The following is a 9,902-nucleotide window of genomic DNA, read 5'->3' as shown; positions in this document are numbered from 1 at the left end:
GGTGGGAGGCATGTGGAAGGAGAGGGACGGTGGCTTAGAGACCCAGCGTGTGAGTGGCGTGGAGCCCACCGTGGTTCCCGAGGCCCCTGGGTCAGCACCTCCAGAGCAGGCCTGAGGCCCTGGACACACAAGAGAGTCACAAGGTTCTTATTTCTGCTTCCCGTGGATGACCGTCCTGCCTGTGAAATCCAGCCGAGCCTGAGGCTGCTCCCAGTACATCCAGGAGGCTGACACGATGCAGCTGGGCCCTCTCCGCCAGCCCTGCCCTCTGCTCTGAAGGCTGATGCTACTCAGCCAGGCCCAGGCACCTGGCCCCTCCCCAACATCAGCCTGCTTCTTGCTGGGTGTGTGTGAAATCGATTTTAAGCCTTCAGGAGGTGTAAGTGATGCACAGTGAGCTAGAGTGCGGGCTGGGGCCCACGGCTACACCATGAGGCCATCGCTAGCGTCCTGCAGTGCCATGTCCACCTGTCTGCTGTGCCCCTGCCGCCAGCTTGGCCCTGTCTCCCCCGGTTTGCCTGTGGGCCAGGGGTCCTGTGAAGGAGTGTGAGTGGGCACGGACTCACAGCCCTGGAGGGTCAGAGGCGTCAGGGACGTGCTGGAGCCGCATCTCACTCTGGAGACCAGGCCGGATGGAGAAGTGGGTGTAGGCCAGGGTGGCGGGGCAGGGGCAGGGGCAAGGCAGGGACAGCACAGGGGCAGCGCAGGGGCAAGGCAGGGGCAGCACAGGGGCAGGGGCAGTGAAGGGGCAGGGCAGGGGCAGGGGCAAGGCAGGGACAGCACAGGGGCAGCGCAGGGGCAGGGCAGGGGCAGGGGCAAGGCAGGGACAGCACAGGGGCAGTGCAGGGGCAGGGCAGGGGCAGGGGCAGGGGCAAGGCAGGGGCAGCACAGGGGCAGGGGCAGGACAGGGGCAGTGAAGGGGCAGGGCAGGGACGACCCACTCGGGGCTCCGGAGGTCGGTGTCCTGACTGCGAGTCCAGCCTCAGGGTCCAGCGGGAATTTGGCTGTGCAAGTTCCCTTCCCAGGCGCCGGGACCTGCCCCCGGGGTCACCCTTGAAGAAGGAGGAGAAATTCCCTGCAGCCCTTACTCCCCAGAGTGCCCTGGGGGAGGACTGCAGAGCTGAGGCGGCTTGAGAAGGAGGCAGGTGGGCCCCGCAGAAGGCCCAGAGCAGCTTGAGATGCAGGGGCAGCTGCCCGTGGGGTTGTCCCAACCTGGGCGGCGCTTCCTTGCATCCTCGGAAGGCACCGCCTGGAGCTGAGGCCCCGCTGTGGCTTCCCAGCTGCCTGCTGAGGTTTGCTGCCGCCTCTTCCTCCCCAGTTGACCAATGAGCCCACCTTGGTCCAAAGAGCAAGTCAGGGTGAGAATCCCACCACTGACTTGACTATCCTGCTGCCCCCGACAGAGCCCTGGAGACCAGCCGCCCCCACAGGGACCCAGAGGCCAGACCCGCCCACAGGGACCCAGAGGCCAGACCCGCCCACAGGGACCCAGAGACCAGACCCGCCCACAGGGACCCAGAGACCAGACCCCCCCACAGGGACCCAGAGACCAGACCCCCCAACAGGGACCCGGAGACCAGACCCCCCCACAGGGACCCGGAGACCAGACCCCCCCAACAGGGACCCGGAGACCAGACCCCCCCAACAGGGACCCGGAGACCAGACCCCCCCACAGGGACCCAGAGACCAGACCCCCCCAACAGGGACCTGGAGACCAGACCCCCCCACAGGGACCCAGAGACCAGACCACCCCACAGGGACCCAGAGACCAGACCACCCCACAGGGACCCAGAGACCAGCTCCCCCATGGTACCAGCCCAGGCTGTCTCACACCCAGGGACCCAGTGGCCCCGAATGAAGTCTGCCGTGTTTTAACAAGCATCATTGAACCATGTTTCCTTTAACACTGCTCACCTGCAGGCCATCGGCCCCACCCCACCGAGGCACCGAAGCCACAGGTGCTGCGGTGGAGTCTTTACCCCGGCAGCTCAGCCCACGCCAGCGTCCCGCACTCCCTCGGAGGCACAGACCCTGGAACTCATTTTAAACAGTGTTTACCAGGAGACACAGACCACAGAGACACAGCCCACGTGACACAGGACCTAGTACTCAATTGAGACGACTCAGACCACGAGAACTCAGCCTCCCAAACACACAGAAGAACACACGGGCGCAGCTCCAGCCCACCACATGCAAACGCACCACCACCGCCGCCACCTGGGCACACGGAGGGTGAAATTTCAGCCCACAGCAGTGGCACCAAGAAAGCAGCCCAGAAAATGTGTCCTCATCCTACAGCAGCACAGACTGCTACTGTCACCTCGAGTATTTTACCCAGCAACACAGCTCACTATGAATCCAATACAAGCATTAACCCTAACAGGGAGGCACTACATGCCAGAGTTCCTCACTCCACGAAGACGTGGGCCACGAGTACTCTCTGAACCAGGGCAGAGACGTGGGTACTAACCCAGGCTATCCCTCACCAGGGTACTCACTCCACTAGGGCCTAGACCAAGGGTACTTTCTGAACCATGACAGAGACATGAGTACTAAAGCAGCCAATCCCACACCAGGGGTATTCACCCCTCTAGGACCTGGACTTGGAGTAACCTCTGAACCAGGGCGCAGACACGGGTACTCACCTGCTTTGTCCCTGGCCGATGTCAGCCCTGCACCACTCTGTGGCTTGTTCAGTGACCCTGTCTGGGAGAGGCTGGGGGGCGGCTGGCAGGGAGGGACTTGAGCTCTGGGTGCCTCTGCTGCTGGTTCTGACCTGCAGGCCTCCCTGAAGGGCTATGTTGGGTGTGGTTGGAGTTGTGAGTAGGGAGCAAGGCGTCTGTTGCGATTGCAGGGGAAGTTGTTGATATTTATGTAGAAAAGAAGTAATTAGAGTGAGTTTAAGAGTGTCCTCTTAACAGTGGTTTTCCCAGTACCCACGTCCTGGGATGGGAGTGGGAAGGAAAGGCAGGCCCTGGCAACCCCAGTCATTTCCTGGGACACAGGATAGAGGTGTGAGGTCCAAGTCGGCGCCCACTTGGGCCTGAGCGGCGCTGCTTGTCCTCTGGAAGTCGGCCACCTGCAGATCTGTGGCCGGGGGGATGCAGCCTGGGGTCTGGGGTCCTGAGTCCTTGCAGGACTGTCTGTGGGCAGCCACGTCTGTGCTCAGGCACTGGCCCTGCAGCCCCCAGGAGGCCTGGACAGCCAGTGTTGGGAGTTGCCCTGGTGGGCCCCAGCTCACCCAGCAGCCCTCCCTCCAGGCCCAGAGGAGCCAGCACGGCGGGCATGAAGGGCTTGTCTTGCTGCTGAGCCCACTTGCAGCCTGACCTGTCTCACTGGGAGACACTGGTCTTCTAGCTGTGGCCCGAGGGACAGGCCTCTCACATGTGCCAGGCCCTCCTATGCCCCTCCTGCTCTGCCTGCCCTGAACAACCACAGCACTCAGATGCCTGCTCAGACTTGGCCCCAGGGACCCTCCAAATTGGCTTCTCTGTCCCTGTGCCCAGTAGCCTCCCCAGATGCCCACCAGGCCCCGCCTTCACCCCACCGTTGACCTGGCCTCACAGCACTTTGTCTGTCCTCACGGGGTGCTCACCCTTTCCCTCCCCCTACCCCGTCCCCTGCCTCCCTGGGCACATGCTGCCCCTGCAGACACAGGGCCGGCCTCCATCCGCCCGAGGTACCCCCACCCCACCCACCTCAAAGGCTACAGAACAGTCCTTGGCCTTGAATACAACAGGCAGAATTTCCGCCCGAAGGTGCCTGTGCAGTAAAGGCTCTGCAGAAGCCTCTAGGCTCAGGTACAAACCCTGGCAGTGCAGTGGAAGGGAAGTGTGATGAGGTGAGACACAGAGGAGCAGGATCCACGTGAGACACGGAGGAGCAGGGTCCACGGTCCCCGCACAGTGAACACACCCACTGTTCCAGCTCAGGCCAATGCTGGTCCTGACAGCGTCCCCCGAGAAATGCAAGCACCAAGGGTCAGGGAGCAAGTGGCAGGACCGGTCAGGCACCATCTGGGCACTGGGTAGGTGTGGAAGTGCCTGTTGCAGCCAGTCTCTGCACATGGGGTGCATTCACCACATCAGTGCAGGGCCCCGAGCTCCTTCCAGGGTCCCTAGACAGGCTTCCTGCAGCTGCTGTCACTGATGGGCGACACTGCAGCCTAGCGTGTGGCTGCTGAGCTGCCTTCTGCCAAGGCCCTCCCAGGGGCCCAGTGCTCCCATCCAGCCTGCATCCCTCCTCAGTCCTGGTCAGGCAGGTGGAACGTGCAGCCCCCAACCCAGCCCCTTCCCCGCAGAACTGGTGGGGGCTCCTCAGCTGCCCAAAGCCCCTGCAGGGGTGGCTCATTCAGAGACAGAGCAGGCCGACCAGATCTGAGCCCTGTCTGGGGCCTTCGTGGGCGACGCGGCAGATGCCACTGTGTGTCTCCCAGGACTGGAGGCCTCCTCAGCTGGGACTGCTCCAGAGAAGAACTGTCAGGGTCTGGAGGCACAGGCGGCTTCTGCTTCCTAGTCCTTTAAGCTGACTAAAGCCATCACAGTGTTGCCGTGTGGTGGGTCACACACCCGCAGGGAGACAGGGCGGAGGGGCCGCCTCACAGTGTTCCTCCGAAGAGCATGCACACACATGCACACTTACCCTCAAGCACACGTGCATGTGTGCACACAACTCCCACAGAGGGACCTACACACCACACAGGCGCACACTCTCACACACTAACACGTCAACACCCACACAACCCACAAGCCACTCACAAACACACAGGCGCACGGGCAAGCACACTCGCACAGGCCAGCATGCATGCACACTCCATTGCATCCGACATGCAGGCACACAGACTCACAAACACACAGGCACACAGGCAAGCACACTGGCACAGGCCGGCATGCACCCACGCTCCATTGCATCCGACACGCAGGCACACAGGCACACTCGCACAGGCCGGCATGCATGCACGCTCCATCGCATCCAACACACAGGCACACAGGCACACTCGCACAGGCCGGCATGCACACACACTCCAGCGCGTCTGACACGCAGGCACACGGGCAAGCACACTGGCACAGGCCGGCATGCACCCACGCTCCGTTGCATCCGACACGCAGGCACACGGGCAAGCACACTGGCACAGGCCGGCATGCACCCACGCTCCGTTGCATCCGACACGCAGGCACACGGGCAAGCACACTCGCACAGGCCGGCATGCACCCACGCTCCGTTGCATCCGACACGCAGGCACACGGGCAAGCACACTGGCACAGGCCGGCATGCACCCACGCTCCGTTGCATCCGACACGCAGGCACACGGGCAAGCACACTCGCACAGGCCGGCATGCACCCACGCTCCGTTGCATCCGACATGCAGGCACACGGGCAAGCACACTGGCACAGGCCGGCATGCACCCACGCTCTGTTGCATCCAACACGCAGGCACACCGGCAGCACACTCACACAGGCCAGCATGCACGCACGCTCCGTTGCATCCGACACGCAGGCACACGGGCACACACAAGGAAGGAAGTGGCACGAAAGTCAGATGCAGAACGCAGGGTCTGGCTCTGGCTTCATGGTCTGGTGGAAGCTGACTCCGAGCCAGGAGCCCCTCGGGGTGGTTGGGCTGTGGATGTTTATGCTCCAAAACGTTACGTGCAATTGGATATGGCCCAACACCAGTCCCAAGTGGACTCATGAGGCTAAGTCAGTATAGAAACACACAGAGGTTTAATGTTCAATGTTGACTTTCTTTGGTTGAATGGTGGGAAGCCTCTCTGCTCAGCCAGGGGCACCGAGGGCAGAAAGTTCATGAGGGGCTGGAGGGGCCAGGGAGAGCAGCCCTGCCCCGGGATCCAGGACACAGACGGGGGCCACACACTCAGGTGCCCCTCTACCCCCATCGAGGGTGAGAAAAACACACGGGGATGCTATTAACCAGCCTCACAAAGAACAAACAATGCCAAGACTGTATTTTTGTGTGGACGGTTCTGCACCTACAGTGTGTACACAGCACAGCGTGGGGATTCGGGTTCACATCAACTATGGAAGCAGGTGAGAAGGTGAGGCAGAGGCAGAGCCACCTGACGGTCCTCCGACGGCCGGTCTGGTCGACCTGTAAGGACACACGGGGTTTGCTGGGAGAAGCACGCTGTGGGTTACTGAGTCACGGTCAAGTTTACCGACACCCCGGGAAGTGAGGCTCCTCATACTCAGATACTGAGTGCCAGTCTCCGGAAAGCCCTTCCACTGAGCAGGTGCTGGGAACGCTCCCCGACACCCCTCTTCTCGGAGGTGCACGTTAGGGAGGCTCTGCTCCTGGTGAGACCTCCCAACCGGATAGCAGAGTGCACCGATGAGTCTGCTGACGTTGACGTTTGCAGGGTGAAACAATCTCCAATGAAAACCCGGTGTGTGGGTGGCTGGAAAACACACTACTATGTGTGTGCGCACATGTGCATAGCAGGTGCAAGTGTGTGTTAAGTATGTGTGCACATGTGTTTGTGTGTATGTGTGTGATATGCACGTGTGTGATATGCACGTGTTTGTGTGTGCGTGTGTGTGTGATATGCACGTTTGTGTGCGTGTGTGTGCGTGTGTGTGATATGCACGTGTTTGTGTGTGCATGTGTGTGATATGCACGTGTTTGTGTGTGTGTGTGTATGTGTGGGTGCACACGTGTCACAGACAAGGAGGAAGAGGGAGAGAGGGAAAGCTGTGCACAGTTTCACACCCATGACCCTCTGGACTCCCTCCCATCTAGGGACGGGCCACTTGCTTTCACAGAAGGCTTGTTGTCATCCACATCTGTCCTTTGAGTCAGGGCTTGGTGCCCAGATGTTCATGGAGATGAGAAAAAGGGAAAGGGATTTTGTCCATGAGAATCTCCCGTCTGTCAGCCCCTTTTCTTTTTGGAATAAACCTTCGTGTTGCTAAGTGCCTATACTGGAGTGGAATCCAGTCCCAGCGGTGGCTGGTTTTGGAAGTCGAGTCTTCACTAAAGGATGTCTGGGCATTTTCCCAAGGCTTGGGCCCGTGAAAGCCCCCCATTGGCCCTCTGAGGCTGACAGCCATCCCCAAAGTCCAGAGCAGCCTCCAGCATCTGTGGTGCTCTCAGCCCTGCAGGGCTGGGGCTACGACAAGGACAGGGCTCACAGGGCACACTGAGTGGGCAGAGGTGTGCAGGGGCCCTGTGAATCTGCAGGGGCGGCTCAGACACAGGACAGCGGAGGGTCCCGAGGGTTCTGCCCAGAGCGAGAATGCTGGGGACAGACCTGCCGCCACCACCCCTGGAGTAGAACGCAAGACACACACATTGAACACTGGGAAAGGTCAGGGCAGCCCCCTCCTGCGATCTCGGCCCTGCCCGGCCACACCAGGGGAAGCCAGGACTCCGTGGGCAGCAGGGCATCTCGGGCAGGGCCATGCTGGGGTCTCGGTGGGTCCTTTGATGGAATCCGCTGCTCTGCCTCTGGGGTGCCCCAGGACTGGAGACCACAGGACAGAAACCGGATGACCGTGTGCGGGGACCAGCACGCGGAATTGGGATAAGGGGAGTGGGCATGGCCCAGAGCGTTTCCCCGCTGAGGTCTTTCACAAGGAAGGGGGCAGGGGTGTGAACTGCTTCTGAAAGGTAGAGTCACTTCGGTGCCCCCAGTGACCTCATGTGGCAGATGGGCCCCCCACTCTGCTCTGAAGCTCCTCCAGGAACACCGTGTCCTCTGCCCCATCTACACAGTAGTTTCGTTTTTCCAGGGTCCCGTTCGGATGTTGCCGGTCCCGTCGGTGCCAAACGGCAGGCCTTCTAGCAAGTTACCCTTGGGCAGCCCGTTCTGGCTGGGGCCGCCAAAGGGCAGGGACTGTGTCCTCCGCAGCATCTCCAAGTGGCCGGGCCCGAGAGCTGCCTCCCTGCCCGGCTGCGTGGGGCAGCTGTAGAGGGCAGGGCTCCCATCACTGCCCTCGGGCTGGGTGACCATGGGGAAGGGGTCGCCCTGGGTGCAGCAGGCCAGCGTGTGTGTCCCCGCCGGGCCATCCAGAGAGCTGGGGGGGCTGTCTGTGCGCGAGCTGCGGGGGCTGCCATCCAGGCTGGATGGGACGTGGTAGGCGTACTCGGGCTCCTCTGCTGGGTGCCGGCTAAAGTAGGGCGGCTTAGTTCTGCCCTGAAGGCACCCGTGCAGGTGGGGGTCGTGCCCGAAGGCGCCCTCCTCCTGCAGGTGCACGTGCGCCTCGTCCGCCGTCAGTGGCTCGCAGTGCATCTTGGCGCAGCACGGGGTGGCCGGTGACAGGCAACTGGCGTGGCCCTGCGTGGCCTGCAGGTTGGTCATCTTGCAGGGGCCCGGTGGGTGCACGAAGCCCCGTGGCTGGCCCAGTCCCGGCGAGTGCAGGCAGGCGGCGCGGCCCAGCGCGGCCCCGTTGGCGTCAAGTGCGGGGTGGGCGTCCTTGCGGGGCGGGCAGCATGCCCACCAGCACTGCCACACGTCCTCACGCTTGGCGCAGTGGTGGATGAGCACGAAGAGTCCCAGGGTCACGCAGAAGGCGCCGTACAGGCAGCTGAAGACCATGTCCAGGAAGTGGCCCTGCGACACCGCCAGCGCCCCGAAGGCCCACGTGGCCATGAACAGGAACAGCGTGAAGGCGGCGGCGCGCAGCTGTGCCTGGAATGAGTGCTCGTTCTGCAGCACGGAGGCGCCGGGGGCATCGTGTGCGGGTGGGGTGCCTGGCCGGATCCCACGGCCGCCCTCGGGTGTCGCCAGCCGCCGCTGCTCCTCGGGCTGTGTGCGCAGCTCGTACCTGCGCCCTGGGTGGCGCCGCAGCTGCACGTAGGTGCCCAGGAAGTACACACAGGTGACCAGGGTGATGATGGCGGCTGGGCCGTAGAAGGCGCCCAGGCTGGGCTCCCAGGCCATCCAGCAGCTGTGGGGAGACGCACGTCAGTGTCAGCAGGGCCAGCATGGCCAGGACTCAGGACGCCTCCTGCAGAGCAAAGGGCCCTGCACCCACCCGGCCTAGCGAGTGGCTTTGCACAGCTGCGGCTTGGGGGCCTTGGGCGTTTCTAGAGTCGCTGAGAGTGTGGATGGGAACCGGGCCCTATTGGCCCTACCAGCTTGGGAGGTGGGGTAGCCAGGAAAGTGTCCCAGGTGCGGGTAGAGGCGGAGCCGGGCAGGGGGCCAGGTGCAGGGAGGGTCTGGGTGGGCAGGGGCAGGAAGGACAGAGCTGGGTGGGTGGGGCCGGTGTGGGGTGGGTGGAGCCAGGAAGAGGTGGAGTGGGGTGGGCGGGGCTGAGCAGAGGGCAGAGCTGGATGGGAGGGGCCAGGCAGAGGGTGGAGCCGGGTGGGCGTGGCCAGTGTGGGATGGGCGGGGCCAGGCAGAGGTGGAGCTGGGTGGGCGGGGCCAGGCAGAGGGCGGAGCCGGGTGGGCGTGGCCAGTGGGGGTGGGCGGGGCCATGCGGAGGTGGAGCTGGTGGGCGGGGCCATGCGGAGGTGGAGCTGGGTGGGCGGGGCCAGGCAGAGGGCAGACGGGCGGGCCATCCTGGGGCCGCAGAAGGAACTGAGGGCCCTGAATGAGAGGTTCCAGGCTGGCTCTGGGCACTGATGGCTGGACGGCCGTTCCTACTCAATGGGGTTTCCCTTCTCAGCTGAGCTCTGTGCTGTTGCCAAATCGCTATTTGTCCCCAGGCCCCTCCCATAGAAGGCAAACCAGGCCTGCCTTGTCCAAAGGCAAAGATTAGGTTGAACTCCCTGGGAGAGGAGGGGGCGCTGCGCACTCCTCGGGGGTGCGAGCTGGGAGGGGCGCAGCTCTCGGCAAGCCCCAGGTCCAGGCCCAGGCCTTGCTGCTTCATCCTGGGCTTCCCCACCACAGGTGCCTGGGAGGGACCTCAGGCAGAGCCCACCTGCTGCTCCCAGCTCCCGG

The 9,902-nt window shown here is 63.0% G+C and overlaps 1 protein-coding gene across 2 annotated transcripts in view; it reads right to left on the bottom strand.

The window, feature by feature from the left end:
• Nucleotides 1–5,701: 5,701 nt before the first annotated feature.
• The window catches only part of ADGRA1 (adhesion G protein-coupled receptor A1), a 58,140-nt gene continuing 53,939 nt past the window's right edge, over nucleotides 5,702–9,902 (bottom strand). For both annotated transcript variants that reach the window (XM_063710593.1, XM_004050301.5), the window contains one exon: nucleotides 5,702–8,907. In XM_063710593.1, coding sequence (XP_063566663.1) covers nucleotides 7,725–8,907 — 1,183 coding nt within the window. In that variant the 3' untranslated portion in view covers nucleotides 5,702–7,724. The remainder of the gene's footprint in view (nucleotides 8,908–9,902) is intronic.

Source organism: Gorilla gorilla, chromosome 8 (genome assembly GCF_029281585.2).
Source record: "Gorilla gorilla gorilla isolate KB3781 chromosome 8, NHGRI_mGorGor1-v2.1_pri, whole genome shotgun sequence".
NCBI classification, from domain to species: Eukaryota; Metazoa; Chordata; class Mammalia; order Primates; family Hominidae; genus Gorilla; species Gorilla gorilla.
This window is presented reverse-complemented; position numbering and strand designations above follow the sequence as displayed.